This window comes from Molothrus aeneus, chromosome 2, assembly GCF_037042795.1.
Source record: "Molothrus aeneus isolate 106 chromosome 2, BPBGC_Maene_1.0, whole genome shotgun sequence".
Classification (NCBI taxonomy): domain Eukaryota; kingdom Metazoa; phylum Chordata; class Aves; order Passeriformes; family Icteridae; genus Molothrus; species Molothrus aeneus.
Genome location: NC_089647.1, coordinates 26,337,045 through 26,363,752, shown reverse-complemented (window position 1 = coordinate 26,363,752; position 26,708 = coordinate 26,337,045). Strand labels below are relative to the sequence as shown.

The 26,708-nt window shown below is 46.2% G+C and overlaps 1 protein-coding gene across 1 annotated transcript; it reads right to left on the bottom strand.

Annotated features, from left to right (window-relative positions):
• Positions 1–16,933: 16,933 nt before the first annotated feature.
• TENT5C (terminal nucleotidyltransferase 5C) lies at positions 16,934–18,109 on the bottom strand. The gene has a single exon (XM_066569597.1). It carries the CDS (start codon positions 18,107–18,109, stop codon positions 16,934–16,936), a length of 1,176 nt encoding a protein of 391 aa, XP_066425694.1.
• Positions 18,110–26,708: the final 8,599 nt, after the last annotated feature.

Genomic DNA, 26,708 nt, shown 5'->3' with positions numbered 1-26,708 from the left:
CCCTGACACGCAACAGCCCCAGGCTCCCCAGGATGGGATGGGGATGAGCACAAGCAGCTCATGCTGTGGGTGGCACTGGGCACTCACAGGACTGGACTCTGGGCTGGGAAACAGCACTGAAGGGCTGTGCATGGAGCAGGTGAGCTGCAGACCTCACTGCAGGACAGCACTCCAGAGGCAGGTGCTCAGCTGGTGCTGGGATCCTGGTCCATCACTGGGCTGGGCCAGGGAAACAGCAGCACACACAGGATTTTGTTGGTGTGTGGCATTTGGCTTGCAAGTCAGCCCCCAGCTTCCCCAAGAGCTGAGGGGTTTGAAGGCACCATACAACAGCTCTGCTCAGAGACCCTCACCCAGCTCAGCCAGGCTGCCTGGTGTGCATCAATTGTCTGCGTCAAACCCTGCAGGTTACCACACTTAAAGGGTTGGATGGAGCTGGAGCAGAGTCCTCTGCCGTGGGCTCCATGCAGGCCATGGCCTCCACCTACCTACCCCTACCTGCTGGTGCTCAGGCCAGAGCACAAAATCAGGGCAGGAGAGTTTCTGTGGGGTGTAGGAGTGCAGGAAAGCAGGGGGACAAATTGGGATAAATTCCTTTTGTCAGGCACAGAGAGGAAGCTTCAGTTGCCATACTGTCTACTGGCATGAGGGGAGAAGAGGAGGAAGATGGGGACCAAAGCATCTTGCAGAAATGGGGTATCCCAGAGCCCACTCACTCACACACCCAGGAAAAACCTGCTTTAGGTGCTTGGCTGGAAGTCCAAGTGTGTGGGCAGGAGGATGCAGCAGGCTTCTCTCTCCTTTTGTTATCACTATCAGCACCTGGGACACTGTGAAATCTTTCATGCTGCACCTGGCCCTCCAACCTCATCCCATTTTAGCTGCCGTGTCCTCTCACAAAGCTGCTGTTTTGAGTCAGAAAAGGCTATTGAGAGAGCAGCTGTTTCTAGCCACAAGCCCTGCTGCACCTTCCCCCCGGGGTCAAAGCAGCCAGCCCAGCTGATGGATGCCAGCAGAGGGATGTGCTGCACAGGATGCTGACAGCCCCCAAGTGTCCTGGCTGTACTGTGACCAGGAGGCTCCTGTTTCCAAACGTTTTCCCTTGTGGCTCCAACTCCCCAGGAAACCCGGCCTCTCCTCCAGGGCAACAGGATGGCCACAATGGCCACAGAACCTGCCGCCCACGCTGCTGTTGTGACAGCAGGAAACAAAACAAGGGCAATGCCTTCAACAGAAAGGGTCTTCTCCTGGGACTGCTGATGTTCTGGTGGTCCCTACTTGAGCACAAGCCAGCTTCTGCCGAGATCCAGCCCTAGGAGAGCTCTAAGCCTGGCCCTGGCTTTTCCCTTTCCATTTTCTCAGGCCATGTCTGACACACAGGTAACTCATCCCAAGCCATGCCCAAGCCTACAGAGAGCTACAGGTGGCTCAGAGCCATGCCTGAGACAGCCCAGGAGCATGAGCCCATTTCTTCCAGCAGGTCCCTGGGACTCAGAGAAGCAGCAATTTACCAGTGGGAAACACAAGCATAACCCCCGGTTAGCCCCATGTTAGTTCAGAAAGCCAAACCCCACCCAGGAGGGGATGAATTTCTCCATTTTTCCATAGTGTAGGTTTTCTCTCCAGGGAGAGGAGAAGAAGCACACACTGCTGGGCAGTGGCAACCTTCCCCATAACACTTTCCAGGGACTGAGAGAGACTGGAGCCACCCTGGCCCATGTCATGCCTCACCAGCCCAATCTTTCCCCCACATGGAAGCTGTGCCCAGAGCTGTCAGAGAGGCCAAGAGAGCTACAGCCCCCAGCTCTTGGTTCCTGAGCCAGCTACAAGGCTGCTCCAATCTGCCAGCTGGGATCATGCTTGGCTGCTTTTGAGGCAGCAGCAGAGGCAGCAATGGACATGGAGAGGAGGTGGGGAACCTGCCAGAGGTGAGGGACCTGCATGGCTCTGGACATGTCACCACATAGGGCACAGTAAGGCTCCTGCCCTGCATAGCAACAAGGCTGCCTGTGACAGGCTGCTTTGCTGTCTGAAGTCTAAATTTGGCCCTGGGGCCAGCACCAGCTTCACTGCTGAGAAGCCAAGGTAAGGGGAAGTGAAAGCCACAGGGTCTGTGACACCTGCTCTGCTTCACTGTTTCACTTGTGTCACTCCCAGGAGACCTTGAGTTGCTATATTTGAGCACTGATTACGTCCTAGCTCTGTTCTTATCCTTGTTTGTGAAGTTTGACTGAGTTCACACACTCTTGTGTACACAACCTGCCACCCTCCGGCTGCCAAGGAGCACTCACAGCTGCCTGGGGTTCCCCCTGCACCGCAGGGACACGGGCTCCTGGGCAGCTGGGAAATGCTGTCCCCAGGCATTCTGCACCACCAGCATCCCAGAGAACACAGGAAAGCAGAGAGGAGCTGCTGAAAGCCCAGGCTGGGTGGAGGCCTAGGACTTGAGCCCCCATGGCAAGAGGTGCCCAGAGATGGAGGGTACTGGCCCTTGTGCTCTGGAAAAGCCAGGAGAGCTGCCATGGACATGGGGGTCTGCCTTTAAAGAGGGAGAGCATGGGGATGAAAGCAGCACAGCTGCAGAGCAGCCCTGGCAGAGGGATGGCAAAGGAAGGCTAGCAGGGGGCAAGTAGGGGCTGTGAGGGTTGGGGTCTGTGAGAAAGGAGGGAGAATAAAGGATGGTTCCTAAACTCCAGGCCATCCTGGGTGGGTGGGGTCCTGGTCTCCCAGTTGTCCACCATCAGCAGCACCTTTTTATTCCTGAGGGTGAGGATAATGATTCTTCCACTCTTGGAGAGCTGCCAGCCCGGGTCATGTTGTTCCACAGCACAACCCCTCTTCCCTTCAATCCCATCCCAGCTTTTCCTCTCCATCTCTTTCTATTGTTGAAGGGACCTTTCATTCTCCTGGGAGTCAAAAACCACTCAAAACAGCTCAGGCTTTCAAGCCAACCCTCAAAACTCTTCACCCTTCTTCTCCCCAGCCAGAGGGGCAGCACTGGAAGGAGGCAGCTGAGTCCTCTGTGACTGGGGGCACAGCAGGGCACATACCCCAGCCAGAGCTCTCACAGGCACACCAAGAAAAGTCATCTGTGTATTCCAGCTCCTTTCTTCCACTGGCATTTCCCTGGTCAGGCTGATCCAGTCGTGACCTCCCTGTTCTTAGTTGCACACTCTCCTCCTGATATTTTCTTTCACACACTGGTATCATGCTCTTCCATGCAAACATCTACAGAGGAACCCATACAGCATGGCCTACCCATTTATTTTCTACCACATGTCAAAGGGCTTAGAAGTTCCAAGTTAAAATACTGCCCCAACTGTGCTGCAAGATTCATGATGTGGTCTCAGGCCCCAGAGCAAACAGTCTGCAACAAGGTGAGGAGCTCACACTGTAACACAGAAGAAGAAGAAGGGGAATCTGCAGTTCAAAACCAACATCCAGGTAAGCTCTGCCTTTTGAGGGGTCTCAGCTGGCTGGAAACAAGTCCCTCATGGGTTTTGATTGGCATCCACTGAGTGTAAGGTAGGAGCTGAGGTGGGAAAGCTCTTCTCACATTTGTTCTATTATAGTCCTAGACCTGAGTTATCTCTTCTGTGCAGCTGCCTGCTAAAGAGGATTTGCCTGGAGACTGCTTGTCAGTGTTTTTTGAGGAAGAAGCAAAGAAACCCTTGTGAGTCCAAGCTGCAAGAAAAACTGCTTCATGGGAAGTGTAGAGGTGACCCTGAATGGACACAGAATAGCAAGATCAAAAAAAAGGCACTTTCCTGTTTGATGATTTCCATTTTCTTCTCTTTCCTTCTCTTTTCAGGTCTCTGTGAAATAAAACTAGGGTTAAAATACTTTCTCCTCTTGTTCTGAAAGGCAAATGAATTGGTCCTTATGAGACTCTCAGAGTGAAAGGATTAAATAAAATGGTATTAACCATTTGTGGCTATGGGACTGCTACACATATGGCATGGCTGTGAGTATCACAGAATATCCCAAGTTGTTAGGAAGCCACAAGGATCACTGAGTAGTTGGATGCACAATGTTTGGACAGGTGACAGGTACAAGAAGAGCCCTAAGAAGGCTGGGCATGAAGCTTCATCTGGAGCTGAAGAGAGAGGCTGGTGGGAATAGCTCCTGGAAAACAGGGTCTCCCTCTAGAGCCTTCCATTCAGACCGGGACCACATGGAACATCCCTCCCCATCTCCCTGCTGCTTAAACACGCCCGCAGCACCTCCGCCTCATTTTTTGGAAATTCCTCCACCAAATGAGAGAGAGGTCTTAAAAGAGTTAATTAGCCCTCTTAATTAAAGGATGTGCGCAACATCCGAACGTCCTACACACACACACACACACACACACACACACACACTCGAGTGCGCCTCCCAGCCGGGCGGCTCCCGGCGCTGTCCGCGGTGCTGAGCGCTCCGCCGGGCACCCCCGGGCCACAGGGACTGTCTGCTGCTCGGGGAAAGCTGGCTCACAGGGAGAAAACCCACCCGGCCAACCAGAAGGAAAAAAAACACAAAAAACCAAAAAACAAAACAAAACACAAAAAACACCCAAAACCCCCAAATAAACCCCAAACAAACAAAAACCACAAACAACAACAAAAAACCCAACTAAAAATAAACCACCTAAAAATCTGAACTGGACTTTAACATTGGAAAATTAGTTTGAAGCATGTCTTTTTCCACCCCCTACCAGCTCAGGGGTGTCAACATCTTCCAAACTTACTGGGCTCATTGCTGTGGGTTTTAGCTGAAGCTGCCATCTCTCCTGCATACACAGCTCTTTGTCTAACTAATATAGCCCTCCTAAGGAACTTTTCCTGTTTGAAAATGTATTTTTTCTCCACAAATTGTTTTTCTTATCCATCTTCCTCAGAATTTCCTCCTGTTGAGACATTAGGCTTTTAGAGACACATCACAATATACCAAACCACTGGCAGGAATGCTCTGTTTCATATCCTAAAGTTTCTCATTTGGATACTCCAAAACCAGCTTCCAGGCCCCTGCATGGCCCCTGGCTGAACCAGTCTCAGGTGTGTGGTCACCAGCACAGACTCTGTACTAACTGGCTTTCTAATTCTGGCTCCTAAATGGTTTGGAGTAATTTCCATTTGGAAATGAGGGAGAATCCTTGAAGTTCATGGGGTTGACAGTGACTTTAGCCAACCAAAGATAACTGAAGAAAAATGTTTAAGAGCATGGACTGGATGTGCTTTAAAGATGTGAATTGTTCTGTGATAAAGCTCTGGCCTCTGAGTCAGACTTCCCTGAGCCTCTGCTCCTGCATGGCAGCAGCACTTCCTGCCACATTCAGGCACGGAAAAAAACAAAAGCCAGGACAAGTGGGTCACTCAGCTTCACGTGAGAGGGCAAGACAGGAGACTCAAAGACCCCTTATCCCTACAGGAGACACCTCCACCCTGACCCCTGCAGACTCTGGCTGAAAAAGTCACTGACAGCCAGCTTGACACGGAGCAGAGAGGGCTCCAGCAGCCTGCAAGAAACACAGCAGCCTGCAAGAACAGACCCATGCTGTTATCACAGAGCCACCAGAAAGGGTGACATATCTCCCCTGGGCTTGAAAGAAAATTCCTGGTATTTTTGTCATTTTCTAGCAGTTTGGGATAAGAAGCAATGCTGTAAAGGTTAACCAGAGGCTGAGCTCAGGTCCCAGATAACCCAAAGCCAAAGTGCCAAGGAGCAGAAAAGCCCCAGACAGGTTTTGCCGCCAGGCACTGACATCAGGGGCTGCCTCAACTTCCCGTAACCCTGGGCACAGGACACAGCACTCTGTGAAATGCCATGAGCAGCTTATTTTGGGTGGCTGTATGTCAGGAACCCTCAGCCAAAATAAACCCCTTGGCCTGCTTCAATGCATCTTTTTAAAGAAAAGAATTTATGTAAATACTCTTTTGTGAAAGAAAAATATTGTTGTGAGTCTGTGCAATATTTCACGAGATTTTTCTTTTTATTTAAAATTACCTTCCCTTTGGAGCACAGGAAGTAAAACATTAGCCTGAACAACAGCCATACCTACATTTTGCTGTTCTTATCACCTGTGACAGGAATCTCCAGGTGATATGTGGGAGCCAGGCTACAAACAGCACCTACCTGAAGAAAAATGAAAATGGCAACTATTTAATGAAAGCAAGATTTTAGCTCTTTAAAGATATAATAAGTGTATAGCAAAAAATAAAATAAGTACTAAGGGTCCTCTATACATTAAAACTCACTCTTTAAATATTTGTTTACAACATTTATAGAGCAGTTACACCTTGTTTACTCAGTGCTTGTGTTCTCTGCTCGCTCAATACTGCAAGAATAAAGATTTGGTTTAAGTCTAGGTAAACTGCCAGCACTCTGGCATGTCTGGATTCTCAAGAATCCATTGCTACGGAAATAAAAAGGAAATTAAACCACTGGAAAAATTAAAAAAGTATGTTAGGTTTCTAAGAAGCCTGATTAAATTTGGGGGCAAGGTTTAACTTGCCACTTAACTCACACCATTTGGAGGTAAGGTTTAATGGACACTTACTTCACATCATTATGCAGTGACTGTGGCAGAGCACTGAAGGGCTCTGTGCTGCTGCTCAAGATGTGCTCAGCAAGTGCTCAGCAGCACCCCAGGCCCTCTCTAAAATGACCCATGCACAGAAATCCTCTCCTCCAGAGGCACAGTGGGCACCACTGCCTTTCAGACAGCTCTGGCCACATAAACCTTAAACGCCTTTCTGCAGTTTCTCAGTCCTCTGATACAATTCTTAAAAGTAGTGTCACTTCAATGGATGTACAATTCAGCCACTTAGGCTGTCAGACTGGTTAAGTAGTGCCAGGAGCCAGTGCTATGACACTACAGCCTGTTTGTCACATATTCCACTGCAATATGTATAGAAATGAACTTCTCCTCTGAGATGGTCCCTCTCACAAACATGGCTTGGAATCTATCAAGCATGCCTGCAACAGCCTGAAGAACAGGCATCATCAAAAAAACATCAACAAAACCAAAACCAAGCAAACAAAAAAAACCTCCAAAACCAAAACAGGTTTAAATTGGTTTTTTCTGCAGTTTTTCTCTCATTCAAGTCTAGACCACTGTAGTGCACTGTAACAGTACTTTTCCATGAGGTCTGGGATCTCGACCTTTTGGCTGCAGTGCACATAAACTGTCTGATGATGATCTGGTATTGTAATACTGCAAATCAGTCAAATGATCCCTGAGGTGAGCTAGAGACCCTTTGAGTATTCATCTACTCCTTATTAGCAGTAAGTAAAACCAGCAATTAGGCAGCAAGCACCCTCAAAGTAAAAGCTGCTGTTTTGGAATTAAAAGTCATAACTTCACAAGCAGTTTTATAGCAAGACACTTTTGTCAAATATCATATTGCTAGTAAATGAACTCTTACTCATGAAAGAAATTTCCTTTTTTTATATTTTAAACTAGATGTTCTCACCAAGTACTTCAATTAAAACAAAAATTCAAGTCCTGGTCAACTGAAACTCGTAATTGTAGTTGCAATTATACCCATATAGGAATCTTTTATTTATTTTAACCAGTCAACAAAAATCTGGCTGAGCATTCTGAAGGCCACAGTTCACACCATAAGTGCTGAGGAGAGCCACGTGTAGCACTTGATAACAGTAGAGCACATTAGCCACAATTTATATTGCAATTGACTGTTGCAAAAGTTACCAATTATACTTGTAGAGCATCCTAAGCACGGGCATAACACAGCCCCATGGCAATTTCTGCTGATATGCTGCTGCACTTCAAGGTCAGACCTGCTTGTAAGAAGATGGAACACCTCTCTGTCAGTTTCCTGGGTCATCTGTGTGGGCTTTTTTAAAAACCTGAAGCCTTCTCTTTGGTTTCTGAAATGCCCCTATGCCACCCAGCCTCCCTTTCCCTTCCCACTCCATCAACAGGCAGGGCTTCCAAAATATCCACTCTTGGCCCTGCTGGCAGATGCCTGTTACCAAAATGTGCTTTTTCCTCTCTTCAGGGCCCATGGTCTGGGAAATGGTAACAAACAGGAATCCTCCTTCTACCAGAGAAGTGCTGCAAGGAGGGAGGCTAACCACCACTTTGAGGCATGCACATCTTTAGCTGGAATATTACTCCCCATTCAAATATTCCTCTGTTCCAAAACAGATGCTGGGGGTATTTTTCCCATGAGCAGCATTTCTCTGGAGTAACTCCATGAATTTGATGCCGGAGGCTGAGCTCCATCTGCACATTTTGCTCCCACTGATCAAACAGGGTTGAGGAAACACAGTCCAGGAGAGCTGGGCAGCAGGACATCTGTAACACAGGAGCCCATGGCACTCAGGTCTGCCAGGCTGTCAGCAAATCCCTCACAGCACTGCACACACTCCCACTGCTGTCACAGGGAATTTGGACTGTGCCTATGGCAGGCTCTCATCCCCAAAATAACTTCCTTTGTCCCAGCCTTAAGAAAAGCTGCCCAGGAGGACAAAGTGGAAGGGAACTCACAGCGGTCTAGAGATTTAAATCAGTCCTGGCTGATTTAAATTTAAATTAGTCAGGGCTGTGCAGCATTTGGGGAGCCCCACAGGAGCAGCAAGACTGTGATGAGGTACAGGTGTGATGGCAAGAGCAGAAACATGGAGCTCTTCACTTCAGTTGTGCCAAACCAAAGACCCTTTGACCACTCATCTGTTCCCTATTAACAGTAAGTAAAATCAGTAATTAGACAGTAAGCCCCAAGGACATTTTTAACTGCAGTGTTTTAAATGTGGGGGTGCAGAGGAAAGGACTGGGGAGTTGCTGTTAAGCACTGACAGAATCTAAGGTTTCTTTGCTGTCTCTGCTCTGTATTTGCAGAGTAAATAAAAACTCCCAAAATAACCTGCGTCCAGTACCTCTGTGGACTTTGTGCTGACACTGGTTTTAAGCCATCTGCAGGTTTCAGAGTGCCCACAGCCACGTCACATACCCTTCAGTATGCAAGAACAATGCAAATCTGTGAGAACTATGCAACACTGAAAACAGCATGGTCGAAAAACAATGAAGATGAGTTACTCTGTCCATCCACCTTGTGAGTATTCACCCACAGATGAATATTCACCCACAGATTTCAGACAAAACACTTTTCTAACACCCTTATGATAATGATAGTACAGATGAATATTCACCCACAGAATTCAGACAAAATGTTTTTCTAATACCTTCAAGTGCAAAATACCACATCTGGAAACCAAGAGAACAGATGTTGTTGAGAGCAGATGGTAGAGGCTGCCTCAGAAAGCAGCAGATGGAATTTGAAATCACTGTGGATAACTGACTCTGCACAAGCACTTGGCATGCCATGGTAACAGTGGCAGACAAAGTTTGTGGACACAAACATCAAGAACTTGCTGCTCAAAATCTGAGCACCATTTTTTGGGAGTATGTAGAGCACTGGGCTAACAGCTGGTGCTGGGTCACAAGAAACAGGAACAAGGAAGTTAGAGATTAAAATGTTTCTAGCTTCTGAATCAAATGTATACAACACAAAATGCCCACTTTCTGCCGTGCATCCAAGAACTGAAGAGGTTAGTGGATAGCAGGAGACTGTTTGGGACTTCTCAGCCTTTTTGCTAAGGATGCAGCAATCCACAGGCTGAAGATGAAGTCCAAAGCCCAGTGTGAAAATGCAATTGAAATTCTCAGTAATGACCACAGTCAAATATTAGAACAGGTTCTCCCAGTACAGAATGCATTGCCACTATCTTTAGGGTAAGCTCAGGGCACTAATTTCCAGGGAGGAACATTCAGATATAGCTTTCAGAGTAAGTTTCTCAGATAAGCAACAGAGAGGGGGTGGGGAAGGGAACTGTTGCAGGTGGACAGTCAGTTCTGAAGCAAGAAGGGCACCCACAAAGGGAGCAGTCTGTGGGTGTAATTCACATTCCACATATCTGGCACACTCAGATTTGCCTTGCAGTGACTAAATAAGAATTCTCACACTTCAAACCTACTCTTGCAAGAGAGGACAATTCTCCCTTGGCTTGAGGTGCAATCAAGCCTTGGGAGTCTCCTGAAGTATGCAGGAGTTTCTACAGAGTTTTTCAGTGACAAAAGGTTATTGACAGACTAGACCAGCCAGTCCTCTGCATTGGCCAGGCTTCTCCCAGAATTTGCACTACTCCATTCCCCAAGCAGTGGGGTGATATGGATTGTCCTCTAATCTATTTACCAGTGACAGAAACAGCCCAGCATTTTGCTGCACAGCCTAGGGAATTCATTCCTGCTGGTTAATTAAACCATTTATCCAAGGGTCAAAGGGGTAACACTAACAAATGTATAGGATTCCTTGATCCTATACACAAACTACCAGCTTAGGCTCTAGCAGCTGCTCCGCACACAGTTTTTGTCAAGACTCACTTTTTTGCCAGCATGATGACTCAACCCTTTCCTAGGAGGAAAATCACTAAGGTTTGGCAGGCTGAATAGTCCCTTGGCTGGGCAGCCTTGCCTATAGGATGTGGAACTCTTTGAGATAAAGCAGAACAGAGCACAGTACTGCTACTGCAGCAAAACACAACTGCCATGTTTTATACCCATATTCAAGTGCTGAATAAATAAAAATTTGTTATTGCTGAAAATACCAACTGTAAGTATTTAATGTATTGATGAACTAAATATATTAATGTGCAATAAGTAATATTGAAGAAGCAGGAATGCACAGATTTTTTTTCTCTCTTTCATAGGATCAACTACTCTGTCTCTGTAAGGGCACTTTGAATACTCTGATTTCAAAATATTAACTATTCCATCACAGAAGGAAGAAGAGAACAAGTACATCTGACAGAATAATGACAATAATATAAATTACCATGTGTCTAATGCCTCACAGCCCATGACAAGACTGAGCTCATCTGGCACAGCACAGAGAAGGCAGAGTTCTAGCAGATACACCAGAACAGGATACTTATTTTCACTAACAATACAACTGCAATAGAGCAAAACCATCTTTCTTAAGTACCTCTGAATGTTTACCCTTGTATAAGCTCTATATGGAACATACAGAGTACTCTGGCAGCACTTGCCTAAGCACAGCTATTTTGTTGTTTCGCTATCTGACCCTGCAAAGCTGAGCTTGGTTTTCTAGAAACATAAGGGTGGTGCCCAAAATAACTCCAAAGCTTTTGTGGTGTGACAAGCAGGAGTTAAGGTAAGAGAGTTTTAGGTGACAGCAGATGGTTTGTGTTGCCCAGCTGCATTATTTTAAGGTCATAGGGAAGCAATTAGATCTGGAAAAGGGACTACACAAGGTTCATGATTGCTTCCATGGGATCACACAGCCTCTAAATTCCACAGACCTTTCCACTGCACATGTTAGAAGGTCCTGGAGACTGGAATTTCTCCAGCAATACTTTACTGAGGCTGGAGATTGTCTGAGCTCTGGAGGGGTTTAGAAGCAAGCACACTTTTTAAGAGCATTTATTCTTTATTCTGGAGCAGGAGCAGCAGGACTGCCAAACAACCCTAGCTTGTACTTAGCTTTGACCTGCTCAACTCCCAGTGACCATTGGTTAATAGTAGCATCAGTGTCTAGGAGAGCATGAAAGCAAAGGCTTTCAACATGTAAACAACCTGAAAAACAATTGCTGACTTTGTTTCTCACCCTCCTGGGTCATGAGTTGAAGTTTGCAGTAGCAGAGTGCTGCTCCATAAAGTGGAGCGTGTCACAGAACAGACTGGCAGGCTCCAGCTCAGACCAGACCCTACCTAACAGGTCTGGGTCTGTGTTTCACCATGTCTTAAAGTTGAGACCTGATGATGGTCAGACAGGGAAAAAATGGTTCTCTAGAAGCTGTCTCTAATGATAGTGAAAGATTAATCACGTCTCAACTGACTAATCTTCAATAAGTTGAGGCAGATCTAAAACATGTACCTCAAATAACATCTAAAGCAAGCATTACTGTGTACCCCACATTATTACTCACCTCACAAGTGCACCTGCACACCCATTGTTCAATAAGCTCTACACATACTTTGTCAGCATTATTCAGATGCAGAAATAGCTTGAGGCAAGAGTGGTTTAGCATAAGTTTATTTGCACAAGAATTTCAGCATCATTAAGGTCCAAACCCCAATTTCCAAGGATGACAAATGAACACCACAGTGCAGAACAGTAGACCAAGTTACTGTGACCAATCTCACATTTGGGCTCATCACAAATCCAAATATTTCTAGTACTCTGTTTTTCCAGCTAAAAGAGGGAGGGGGAAGAAAGGAAAAAAAAAAAAAAAACAAAAACCAAAAAAAAACCAAAACAAAAAAACAAAAACCAACCCAAAAAACCAACCAACCAAACAAACAAACCTCCCCCCCCAAAAAAAAACAACCAAAACAAAAAAAACTTCACTTCTTCCAAAGAGATGACAGGTTTTCCAAGAGCTTACTTCTTTTAATAGTAAAAAATAATAAGAAACATAGGAAAAAAGGCCTTCTAAATTTCAATGGGAAGTGCAGTTTTATTCAGAGAGACAAGCCCAATCCAGACATGTAAGTGAGAAAATCCAGAGTGCTCCAACCATTCCCCCCAAAGTTTCTACTACAGACCAACATCCCACTCTATATCTGGCTTCACTGTAAATAAAGAACATTTATGAAATACACTTAACTGTACGCAAGAAACAATTGAGCAAGACTTAGATGTGAGCACTAGAAGTTTTATTATTCATTTGGCTACCCAATGCCCAAATTAGAAGAAGCTGCTGGTGGCTGTGGTCAGTTACTGCTCATTCCTGTGCCTAAGAACTACAGAATCCTGACTGAGTTGAGTGAGAGGAATGGGAAACACGTACCATCAGTACACTGACAGTTTAGGATTAAGGCAATTTGTCCAGGTTCTCTTCTAAGAGGCCTTTCCCCAACTACTCATCTAGTGACATGCAGAGATCACTAACATCAGTTGTTATTCTAGGAATTGGGAACCCACAAAGCCTAGGCATATACCGAATGCTTAACCCCAGAACTCAAGTGCAAAATACGGATCTTTAAGTTTCAATAAAAAGTTTTAGATTACCATGTCTCTAATGCCTCACAGCCCGTGACAAGATTTGGACTAGATTTAAATACTACCTACTGCTTTGTAGAGGAGTTGATTAAGTGAAAGCATGAATATCTTTTGAAAAATGGTTGTTCAGAAGCAAGCAGTAGTCTTAAACCCCCAACTCAGTGATTGACTGACTGAGCTGAGGACAAGCACAGCAATAATTCAATCTTTAGCAGAGTAAGCACAAACTATGCTTAAGTTTACAACTTGTCACAGTGACCATGGATCAGCACAGGGATTTTACCAAACTGACTAAAACACTGTCTTCTACCAGGTCTCTTTGGTAGCATCTCCATCAATTAAAAAAGTCTATCTTACAGTGAGGAAGTCACAACAATAAACTGCAAGTCAAGGGGTACTTGGCAATAAATGTTGTCAACAGGTGCTTAACCCCAGACTGGCTTTGTCTAGCAGTGCTTACAAGCTACACGAAGAAACCAGCTATTTTACACCACAGCCTAGTTGGTAGAAGCTTGATCCTGAGGAATGATGCACTGAGTGCTATTGCAGCTTTGTTTTAATGCCACTGCCCAGAGGGAATGTATCAGGTAACAGTCTGAAGCACAGTAGTCTCTCTCTAAGCTCCACATGACACACAAGAGGTTAGAAGAGATTTATTAGAGCAGAGGCATCATTAGTGCAGAGGGGTGACTGAACCAAGCAGGCATCCTAGACTTGGCCCAGGGTCATCACTTTTACCTAGTGCTCATTCTCAAATTACCCCTTGCAAGAGGGGTCACCATAAACCTGAACTCGAACCAGCTAACCCACAGCAAATTGAGCCACTGCCACTTGCACCATCAAGCTGCCAGCACCACCCAGAACAGAAAGGGGTAGCACTTGCAGCACAGTGATGAAAAGCTACCAAGTACACCACCTCTACCTGCCAAGCCTGGATTATTTGGAAGGCAATGGGATGAGCCGTGCCCCAGCAATCCCTGGTACTCCAGGGTCAATGCAGCAGGTAGTGTGCAGCTTCAGGATACAATTTAACCATTTGAGGGTTTCCTATCTAAGAGCCAGGTTATAAAGCATCTGTATTTCCCACATGCCAGAGCATCCTAACAACCAGACAGGGAACACAAGAGTCCTGCAAAGCTCAAACCCAGGCACTCAGCTGTTCAGAGAGCAGCAATTCAACGTGGAGCTTCCTCAGAGGCCTCAGCATCAAGTTACATCAGCAAAAGCACAATAGTTATGGCATGAAACTTAACTTCTCCATAGCTCTATCTCACTAGGAATCCAATTCAGCCTTTTTTCATTCTCTAGCATTTCCTTTTCCAGGAGATGCACCTGGCCTGATGTCCAGCAGCCAAGGCATTAAAGACTAATAAAACAAGTCCATGTTTCCAGCTTGTGAGGACTCCTCCCAAGCATCTCATCACTTCCATGCAAGCCAATGCACAAAACCAATTCCTAAAGATCATCCATGACATCACAGAGAAGGCAGATACCAGAGTCTGAGCCCCTCTAGGCACCTTCTGCACCTTCTAGCCCCTCTGTTCACTTCTGCAATGGCTATAGCATAGGCTGGCTTCAAAAACATCTATGCAAGAGAGGACAGCAATTACAAACTCTTAAGTCTTCTTTATAGTGACACTCTATACTAGGCCAAGTATTGCTTTCCATGCAGGAGTTATTCTTGCCTAGGATTGCATTCCAGCAGTAAGCTTGCACTAAGTTTAACACACATGACAACACTGGCATCATGTTAGTTTTTAAAAAGTCAAAGTCTTGGATGACAGATGTCTTGTCTGTAAACCACACTAAGTCCAAGCCACAGTTAATGAAAAGGCTGGGTTTGCTTTCAAGTTTAGCTACTTTGGCTGACTAATCATGACGCCTTTAATGAAAAAAACATACAATATAATCCACCAAATTATTTGCCTTTTTGCTACCGAAGTTGCTATCAAAACTGTTCAGGAAATCAAGTTAAAGTGTGCTTAGCTACATACAGTCCACTTGGTAGACTGTATCCCACCCTGCCTTCCTAAGCTAAATGGAGTCTCAACAGAGAAGTAGCCTCACTGCTCTGTTGAGACAGTCTTTATGAAGTAGTTATGAAAAGTAGAAAGAACTTCTTGGTCTGATGAGGAGCAGGCCATTTTTACCATCATTTAAGTACAGCACTGCTGCTGTTTTCCACCTTGAATGGCAACCAAACATTGGTGTTCCATCTGCTTTACCTTCTAAGCCTTAGCCATTTGTTGGATCAGGCACTTTGGTCTTACAAGCTTGCAGAAACAGTAATAAATAGTTAAAGAAGTAATAAAAAAGATTCAGTGAACAAGCATTCTTGAACATTGCACCAGCACATAATAAATAGCTCTAAGATTTGCCTTTCTAGTCTACATCTCTGGTTAAACAAAAGAAACTCAAGATCATTGCTATATGTATTTTACTATTGTAATTCAGTGAAAATCATCCCGTTAATAACACCACTACATAAATAACAGAGGAATTTTTAACCTTCCTTATAAAGCCCAGGAGTCTGAAAGCAGCAAGTTCAGCACACACCCTTGAGGAAGATCAGCCCTCTGTACCTACCTCCAAGGGAGTGCATACTCTTCCAGAGACTATTCTGAACTCAGGCCCAGACTTTCAACACATAGAACTTCTGTGGAGAGCTCTGCTCAGGGTTTGTACACCTCTTCAAGCAAGGGTTAAGAGCAGTAAAAAGGAAGAATTTTACCCTAACCACTCGAAATGCTGTCTCATGCAGTGACTAGGTGATAGTGATAACCCAGTAAGCTCAGTGGCGACAGAAAGGCAAACCTCCAGGACCAGCCTGAGGTTGTACAATAAGAAATTCATTTTAGAAGGCACTTTCAGAATTTGTACTGTGGCAGGAGTGCACATAATCCTGCAATTTATAGTGACCTGGGATTTTTTCTTTAGGGTTTGGGGTGGTTTTGCTGCAGACCTGTGAGGAAGAAAATCTGGTCAAACCCCAAAGTAAGAGCTGTGCTACTTTCCAACTGTGCCAAAATTGTTTTGAAAGATAGTCAGAAAAGCTTTAGCTTTATGCTGGACTCAAAAATATTTTTCCAAGTTAACTGTTCAAACTGTGGCTCCAATTCTATTTAAAGCTTCAATTCCTCATTTCAAGGACTTTTTACATTACTAAGTTTTAGATTATGTTTTGGTATGTTTTTAGAAAGGCCACCTTCCAAGTTTTTGTAGTCAAGAAAAATTTAACCAGCTTATGCTTTGTGAATAGACTTACTAAACTATCTATCTTCAACTTCCAAGAAATTAATCTTGAACTCAAGGCAGGACCACATAGCCATAGGCACTACAGGAAACAACATTTATGTCCTCTACAAGACAGACAGTATCCATACTGCTACCAGCTCACACAGACACAAAGTGAAAGTGACCCAAGCATAACATGAGCCCAGTCTTGGCACAATTAGTTCAAGAGAAATTTGGCCAGAACTTGGACTGAGGAAGAGTAATGAGGTTAGGAAATAGAAAGCAGAGTTTTGCTGCTACTCCAGGAGCAGCTTCTGCTTAAGGCATTTTACAGTCAATTAACCAACCCAGTTTACTGCATACTCCACTTAGATCCCATGTTAACAACCCCCTTCCAGAGCTAGTACAAAGTTTCTTAACTGCTCCTCTTAATGTCTGGCTGCTGGTTCTCTTCTCCCCATGAAGAGGTAATAAGGCTTTTTGGCATTTGTAGAGATACTCTTAAAGATTCATAGCAGGTCACCTGGCTGCATAATCCCACTGCACACCAGGAAATGGACAGTCTGATACAGTCATGTTTCCATTAGAGAACATCCAACTGACACTTATTAATTGTCTATATTTACACTCTTTGCTTTCAGCAGTCTCCAGCCAGGAGCACTCGAGGGGAGCGATCAATTGCAAGGCAACCAGGTGGGGTAGGACTGGCTGTACAGCACAGGAGCACTTGCCAGGTAGTAGTTACTGAAATTTGCATCGCTGACATAAGGTGCTGGCTGGTAGTAACAGGTCACATTAGTGGCATTAGGGATGACATTCTGTTCTGCCAGCACCTTGAGTGCCAGCAGAGAAATCAAATTGAGAGTCTGCCTCCGCTCGTGCCCCATGAGGCAGACGGTGCTCTCATTCACCACCCGGCGCAGAATCATGAGGTAGTCGTACTTGCTCCTCTCTTCTTTGGAGAAGTGGTTCTGGAGGTAGGTCTCCAGCTTGCGCTGCTGATCCAGGATGTCTGGGAAGTCTATGAAGAACCGGGAGCACATGTAGCGCTCCAGCGTTTTGATCTCGTCCTTATCCATGGGCCTGAAGTCTCGTACCAAGAGGTTGCTGTACTTCAGCAGCCCACCACCTCGGATCTCCTCAGGATTTTTGGTAGCTATCAGCTTGTTCTGGAGGTGATCAAAAGCTGCTTCAAAGTCTCCATACATGCTCTCCCCAATCACCGTTGGGTGGAAGTGCTCTGACATGGGGGTTTCTGAGTAGTTATAGTAAAAGAGCAGGGAGTCCAGAATGATCTGGAACGAGTCCACACTGAACTCAAACTGCCGCCGAATGCAGTCCACAAACTTAAGCTCCACATTTTTGCCATGCTTGTTGGAAAGTGATATCAAGCTCCAGCGGTCAGTCTCCGTGCACACTTTGACCAGCTTCTGGATGTAGGCTTCCTTCAGTGTCACGGGACTGATTTTCAGCTTGCTCACTCCTTCCGGCAGGAAATTCAAGAGGGATCGCAAGACCACATCTCGGACTAACTGAAACTCTGCCTCACTTGGAAGAGAAACTTGAAAAATGAGATCGAGGTCTTTGCATCCCAGCCCATTATCCTTGACCAGGACGTGACCAGCTGCAGAGCCGTTCAGACGGACATCATGGACCATGATGCCCGCCTCACTCAGCCGGCTCCGAACCGTCTGGACAATGTCCTTCAGCGTTATCTGCAGCGTCGGGAAGTTCCCCCGGCCGTGGATGGGAACCACCTCTGTGAGAACCTCATGCAGACGGCTGACCTGCTCCCAGTTCAGGACACTGCAGGACATGGAGTCTGCTCCACTGCTTCCTTTGCCTGCCATCTTAGGGCTTTTCTTCTCCAAAGAAACTGGAGGTAGGATATAAAAAAAAAAAGACAAATCAGAGCTTCTGTTTGTGCTTCCGAGATCTATTCCTAGACTCTGTTTTTCTGTCCATTCACACAGACACAAACTAGACAGAAATAACAATGTATTAATGATTATCAGCAATCCTTTCACCTGAAATGAGACACAGCTTTTCTATTGGTGCAGGCAAAAAAGATATTCGTTGCCATTGTTCTTTTTTTTAGTGAGGTAGAGTTACTTCAGGAAAGTAGTTTGTGTCAAATGGAAATTACCAAAGATGACACAGGCTAAAGCTAAAGTCATCAGCAGCACCAGCAGAAGTGAGATGAGCTGCAAAGGACTCCTGAGAGTCAGGCTTTGAAGTTGTTTCATGATGCATAGAAAGCTCAAACTGCTGTCTCCAACTAACACAACTGTAGAACAGCCTCAGGTGTTAGTTCCAGGGCTTAGACATACAGTCCACTGACAACTCTTAAATTTTGTCAGAGATACAAGATTTCTTCCTTTACATAGAATGCTTTCCTTTCTAAATGATCCAGCATCTATCATTCACAGGATAAAGGCCAAGTACATCTTGCTCCTGCAAAAAGCTGCATCTCTTCAACATCCTGGACAGAATTTCAGCTGCAAACTCAGGTAACAGCATTCAATGGGCACTCCAATCTTTGTAAGCAACTCTTTGCCCTTCTTCAGAGACACTGCCTAACCAAACCACCTTTCTGGAAATGTTCTTACTTGCCCCAAGTTCTGCTCATTTGTGAATGCCAAACAAGCTTGTAAGATCTGGGACAAATTCAGATGATGCATATCAAGTTCATGTTACTCTTTTAACACCCAGAATCTCACTAACTAGACTTGGTCACAGCCTTGTCTGAACATTTCAAGCACAAGAGAATGATCTGATTAGCTGTGACAAGATTCCTTAAGTCACTTGCCTTTTGTAGCATGGAGATACTTACAGATGTTCTACTGAGTCATGCAACTCAAACTGGTGTTAATAACTTTTTCTTTTTTTAAGTGTTCCAGGTTTCTGTGTAGCCAGGTGCTTCCTGACAGCTACAGACTAATTCAGGCCTCACCTTCTTCTGCCCCAAGTACCCCTGACGACTGCAGCTGCCAAGGTCAGACTAGTCAAATTTAACCTAATTAACTCTTGCCTACCAAGAAGGAAAAACCAAACCCTATAGTTTCCTAGCATGCAATAACACAGTGCATGGAACATTTTTAAGCAAGTTTGAAAGAACAGCTATTGTCATCTCAGACCTCCCCTTTTTCAGCTTTTCATTTTTGAGCAACTCATTTGACCAGCCACCTGCTTGGATGAAGAGAGTCAAACCTAGAGCAAGCACACAGTGAGGTTAAAATGCTTCTGGGGATGTAGCTTCTGTCCTTGAGCATGACCTGCTGCATTACAAACCGTGCTGCCATGGAACACATCAGCACCAGCAGGCACAAAACAAACCTTTGATTTGCAAGATGATTAATCTAGGACAAATCAAGAGGTTCTTCAAGCTTGATCTTTAATGTTCCAACACAGCATAAACACAAAAGCATCAAGCCTGCCAGCAGTTGCTCTCATGCAGTTCAAGCACATTAAAGTACATTTCCTCAGTAAACTCACTGTATTTCCATTAAATCCTTCAGATCACTAAAGAACACGGGAGTCTTCTCATGACTTCTAACTGAAGCTGCAAGTGCTTTCAGCTACGGCCTCTGAAACTATTCCCTCTCTTTCTTCCCATTTGTAGCCCTCTCTGCAGCCAGGACAACACTCGCAGTTCATTCGCCCAGAGACCAGAAAGGATTTGGACCAGTGCTTCCAACCCCACCACACACACTTGGTTCTGCTTGGTGACCCTCACCTAGGAGAATAATGCACATTGCTGCCCCTGGGGGGAGGAAGACGAAGCATTTCATTTCCAGTTCAGCGGAGGGCTTAATTCTCAGGCTATGGACCTCCAAAGCCTCCCACCCCCAAACCACTAGTGTCTGCCTACTCGGCAAGCTTTATGTTAGTGACAACAGATTCCTAGCGACTCCAGTGTATTTGGGATGCTAACATCTTCCAAGCCCCTTGCTTCATTGCCAGCCATTCCCTTCACAAGATCTGACACCTGAAGATACTCTCACTCCTTAGGAAGAAAACCACGACGGAGGCAGGAGACACTAGCGATCTTTAATACATAACTATCTTTACACATAACTATCTTTAATACCGAGTGTAAAGAGTATTGAATATAACACTCAAACCAGAAGCAAAAAAGAGCGAGAACTACACACCTTCACCTTGGTCACGACAAGGTGCGTTACCCTGCAGCAGCAATTTCTCCTATAAGACATATAATTTCACACAACACCCAAAGAAGTCCGCGGGCCTGTCCCGCAGAGCCCAGCGGCGCTGGGGACGGCAGGTCCGGCTCCCTGCGCCTGACGGCGCCTCCAACACCCACAGCCACGGCAGAAGCGCTGCCGAGCTCCCGCTCCCTGGAGAGCCAGCCAGCCCGCCCGTCCCGCCCGGAGAGGGGAGAGGAGCCCCGGCCCCGCCGCTCACCTCGGCCCCGCCGCTCACCCCGAGCAAGCACGACAGCCCCACCGCTGCCCGCACCGCCCTTTATGGCCCCGCATCGCCGCCCCGCCCCGCCCCGCCCCGCTCCGCCTCGCCCCGCCCGGCCCGGCCCGGCCCGGCCCGGCCCTCCCGCCGCAGCGAGGGCGGCTCTGGCCCCGCTCCGGCCGCCGGTCCGGGCGCTCTGCCCGGGCAGCCCCGCGGCGCTCGGGGCGGGGGCGGCCCCCGAGCCCTCGGCCGCCACCTCGGGGGCTCGTCCTGCGAACTCCACTCACAGCGCCCAGGTCCCCACTCCCATATAGATACAAACTTTGTATATGAAGTTTGTATATAAATACAAACTTGTCCAAGGGCTCCTCGGTTCAGGAAGGACATTGCGGGGCTGGAGCACCTCCAAAGAAGAGCAACGAAGTTGGTAAAGGATCTGGAGCACAAGTCCCATGATGAAAGGCTGAAGGAGTTGAGGTTGCTTAGTCTGGAGAAAAGGAGGCTCAGGGGAGACCTTATTGCTCTCTACCACTGCCTGAAAGGAGGATGTAGCCACGTGGTGATCAGTCTCTTCTTCCAGGCAACAAGTGACAGGGATGACACAGTCTTAAGCTGTGGCATGTTCAGGTTGGACGTTAGGAAGAAATTCTTCACTGAAAGGGAGATTAGACATTGGAATGGACTGCCCAGGGAGATGATGGAATCACCATCTCTGGAGTTGTTTAAAGGAAGACTGGATGTGGCATTCAGTGCCATTATCTAGTTGACATCGTAGTGTTTAGTCGTAGGTTGAACTCGATGACCTCAGAGGTCTTTTCCAACCTAATTGGTTATGTGATTCTGTGAATCTGTGGGCTCGCTGAAATAAAACAAGGCTTCCCTGATGGCACCTTGTCCCAGACAGAGCAGCTGTCAGCAGAGATCCCAGACATCCAGCTCTGCCAAGGAGTTCTCTGTGGTGCTCGATTTGGAACAGCCAAAGCAGGCGCTCATCCAGAACCTACAAGGATGGGCTCACAAGGATGTTAGAGCAGTGCTGCAACAGCAGCTACTGGAAACTGTGGCTGATGGGCTGTGGGAGGCTCTGCGCACATGGACAGGGATGATGGAATCACTGGACAGGAATCAACTTGGAGATGCAGTGTCATAAAAATCAGCCGGCGGTTAATAGTGCAGGGTGCGAGATCGTGCATTCTGGGGGCAAAAGTCACAATTTCTGCTGAGAACACAATGTTTCATCAAATACAGAGGTATCTGTATTTTGTTAGGATAATCAGGACTCAATAGAAGCAGGGGAAAAAACACAACCTAGGGCAGGCCAGCTGACATAATCCTAGTAGAAGTAAAAAAAGTACTTACAAAGCATTGGAAAAGAAAAATCACAACTACATCTGTTATACTGTTTGACCATACACAGTCAAGAAAGATGAATTAAAACCTGCACACATATGGAGAAGAGCTGGCCTTGAATGAGGAAACTGGAAAGCTCCTTTTTGCCTAGCAAACAAAACAGACCTGCCTTGTTTCACCAACAAAGCCAGAGCTGAGCAGGAATAGGTTAGATAATCATTTATTTTACTCCAATATTGCCCCACCGGGATAAATAACAGGAAACAAAATTACCTATTTAAATTAAAGGATAACGTTGGCACAAGAATCAGATTTGAGGCAAGCTGCCATCTTGTTGTCCAGTGAGATAAATCATGGGATTTCAGAGCCTTGCAGGAGGGAAGGGAAGAAAACTAGGTTTAAGGTGAAGCTAGAAAAGAAAATAAGTAACATGATGGCCTGTGGTGGTATGGAGCTGGACATGAGGGTCCAGATGTCTCTCAACATTTTTTCCTTATGTTTCTAAAATTAGAAAGAGGAATAGGTAACTCAAAGAGAAGTAGTAGCACACATGAGAGAAGCATAACCACTTCTAAGGAAATGTCTCACTTGGAGATTAAAACAGTGAATGATCTCACCTCTCAAGCATATTTCTTCAGCGAGATTTCTGCCTCAAATAATACTGCCTTTTGACAATAACTGATGATTTTGGGCAGCATATTTTCTGTTGCCACATGGGGAGCAATTAAAATACTTATTAAGAAATATTTTCTATTGGGAATATTTATTAGATACCAATATAGACAAAGATAAATGCAGCAGATACTGCTATTACGGATGTTAAAGTATTAATCAAAGGAAAAAATGTGAACTCCATTCCTTAAAGTTCATACTTTACATTATTTGTTTAAAAGTTCTTGTTTCACAAAAACATTTTTAAACACAAAGAGGTTTCTCAACTCTGTTTCAGGGTGTTTTCTTTATCTTCTGACTAGCAGAGCTTGAGTGTTTGTCAGGGGAACAGTATACTGCACAGTACTGTCTGCAGTGAACTTAGACCTCCTGACAATAAACTACTTCTTTTTAATTGCTTTTCACAGGTGCCACACAAAGGGTCCTTGGGATAGGAATTGGAAATGCCATGAAAGCTGGCTGGACTGGGCTCCTAAGCAAATTGCAGGGATAATGAGGAATGCATCTTTGAGGAATGAAGAAGCCCATTTACCCTTGAGGAGAAGCTGCCTTCTGCTACCCATCCACCTGTGTCTGTGCAGTGGATTATGATGCCATGAGGATAGAAAACATGGAAATATACAGCCCACTGCTGAGACAAGAGATTCAAAATCATGGGATACTGCTCAGGTGCTGTGGCTGCTGAGGGGGCTGACACAGGCCCAGACACAGCTCCTGGGTACCACCTTAATGTTTAGCAGTTATTTAGGACTTTGCTGCTGCCAGCTCTAATTCTAAGTCTAGGGAGAAGTAATGGGTGATCCCAGTCTTTGCAAGACACTTTCTCCGAGAGTGACTGGGATACAGATAAAATCCTGCCACAAGACAGTGAGTGCTGGCAGCCACCACGCTCCTCTGCTCTTGGACAATTGTCATCTCCCCTTCTCCCATAGCTGCTCCATCCCTCATCTCTGCCTGTTGCTCCAGTATTTCCTCCCAGCTTCCTCCCTCCTCCCCTCTCCTGGGGTGTACCCTTCTTCAAGATACACAGCACTGGACGTGTTTCAAAGGGTTTTCAGACAGAGGATGGGGAATGAAGAAGGATCAACTGGCTCCTGGGAAGGCACTGTCACAAAGGGAAAAGAGTCTGTGGGCTGCCAAAACAGAGGCAAGTACAGAGTTATATTAAAACAGTGCAAGTTGTTCATTTTTATCCAGTAAATAGGGCAGCAAATCTGGCAGAAGAAACTCACTTAAAAGCCTGTAAGTGAGCTCAGTGACCTGGCACTGTCAGATTAGTTTCCTTATGTGATGCATTGCTGAACGTAATGTGTCATCATAAATCTTGGTCGCTACAGCTGTTAAAGCCATAAAGTGAAGCAGAGTTATTAATACCCAGTAGTAGTAGCTGTCAGGCTCCATTCTGTAATTGAGCATCAGATCTGCAGTTGGAAAACTCTTCTTTTTTGTCTGACATGTGGAGTAACTGCATATCTGCAGATGCCGAGAGAGTGGAGACAGGTAGGAACATCCCACCCACGCAGGGCTGTGATGAAATCCTCCTGCAGAGCATCAAGAATGAGCCTCTTTCTCTGGTGTTTCTCTAGCTGCCTCTGCAAGTCTGAGGTTTCCTGCTGGGAGATGAAGCAAATCTTCCTCCCGATATATGGATAAAGGTAAACACATGAATATAGACACACAGAGTGTAGTTACACAGGGAACAGCAGCCTTTCAAAAATCAGAAGATAAATTTGCTGCTAGAAGCACGATGACTGCTGGAAAGTCCCTGCTCTAAGGGATGTGATGCTGCCATGGAGGACTTCCCAGCTCCCACAGAGTTCTGAGCTCAGTAAAACACCCTTTCTCCACGAGGCAAGAAATGGTACCAGGCCCCTTCACCAGCAGGACCTGTGCAAAGTTCCTACTGCATTTAAATGTGAAGAAGACACAGAAATCCAGAGCTGCTGTCTCTCACATATTGCTTTTTGAAGATGCCCCCACTACTTTGCTGTGTGCCACCCCTGGCAACCTGGGCTGTGGGCTGCAGATTCTTCTCACAAATCCTCTAATGTACAGACCGCAAACAACCCAAAAGCCAGAAGGAACAGAGTGCAATGAAAGATGCAGACAAATTCTTCTAGGAGGGAAGAGGGTGTTATGCCTCTGCCCAAGCTGCGGCACTTTTGCTCCCACAGCAGGAAAATCAGTTTTGCTGGATGCTGGTAGTGCTGTGAGGACCCAGAGTGGGCAGCCCAGAGAAGGCTGGCATTTTCCTTTCCCTTAGGAAGCAGCAGGGCAGACACACGCAGAGATGGAATGCACTTGCTGGAGCTAGTGGGCAGCAGCCCATCATCTGACTGGCTTTTTCTTTGCACCTGAGCTCCCCCCAACTGCTTAATTAGTCACACGGTTTCCTGGAACCTGGGGGAGAACATCACAATTTTCGGTGGTAGAGGAGAAGATGATGGGGGGAGGCGGAGGTGGGGGGAGAACAAACGTTTGCAAATCAGACTGAAAAGAAATATTTACTCTAATTTGGGAGTCATGAGCAAATTCAGGACACATGGCCTCAGGCTGCAGGTGGCAAACACAGCGAAGGGGGTGTGCAGAGAAACAGTGAGTTTTAGGGGGTGCAGTTTTGGTTGTGTGAAGTCATTGGGTACTGAGCTGTCTGTGGGCTCTGCCCTAGGGACTTTGTACTTACCCCCACTACAGCTTTTCCGTTTGAAATCACATCTTTTTCACATTCCCTCATTATCCATGGCTTTAGAAAGCAGTGTGGAGGATTGCAGTGCTAACACTACCACTGGGCCAGTCTCTTGGGATCCTGCTTCCAGCCCTGCCTGGTTTTAGTTGCAGACAGTACTGTTTGCCCCTGCACATTCACAGATTTGAAGGTTAACAGAGATTATTAACCACCCCTTAGTATTCACATAATACCTGGATAATATTACCCTGCTGTAAAACTCATAGCCCCTTCAGTAACTTGCAGTTGTCTGCAGACTTTTTCAGATCACTCAAGAAATGAATAATCTGTTTTTTCCCCAGGGTAGTTTGCTACAACTGTTATCTGCTTTCACAAGTAAGGTCCATACACAGTTTTATCTGGTTTTAATTTCCACCTGCCTTTCTTTTCAGTATGTATACTTTTTTCCCCTGCTGTTACTGGAAAAAGCATTTTAAAAGGCATTTTTAAATGCTTTTTTCAGTAAACCTTTCATTTCTCACTGGTGGCAATGGCAACTGGAAGAGGACATTTTGCACATTTATGTAGCTTAAAACAATGTAAATGAGAGCTGTCAGAGACTCCCCTTACTCAGATACACAGGCACACCCTCTGGGTCACGTTTATGTGATTTAGGACTGATCCACCCAAAGAGGGGATCTGCCTTTCTCTTGAGCAGCTTCCCAGCTGGACTGCTGCACAATCCCACAATCCCACAGGCACTAGGGCAGGCATGGGAGGTGAGGCAGGATGGCAGCAAACTTCAAGCAGTGCCCTTGCACCCTTGGAAACCTTGGGGCCAATCTCAACTACAAAGAGTCGTCGCAGTCTGCTCAGAGGGCCACCAGCAGCACACGGAAACTCCACAGCTCTGGAAGCTGCTGTCCCACTGCCCATCTCCCAGCGAGACTGGCAACTGGTGCATGCTGTCTGCTGGCACTGGTGCGGAAGTGTCTCATGGGCAGCATCCTCAGCAGGATCTCTGTGGCGGCCCATCCCTCCTGCAGCACGGCGGCTGCTCCATGGCGCCCCAGCTCCGCCCGCCCCTCCTGCGGGAATGGGATAACAATCTCCCTTCTCTGGTTTCAGCCTCACCTTATCAGGTCTGAGGTGACTGCCCGTGTCACCTCCTCCGTGGCTAGTCAGCATCATGCAAGGATCCCAGAGGCCCTGGCAGATGTTTTTGCAAGTTTTGCCTCCAGCTGTCTCGCACGGAGCCGCACTAGAACAATTCCCCAGTGATGGGAGTTAGGGACTTTAGGCTCTTCTATCCCATATAGTGGAGACAGGGTAAGGTT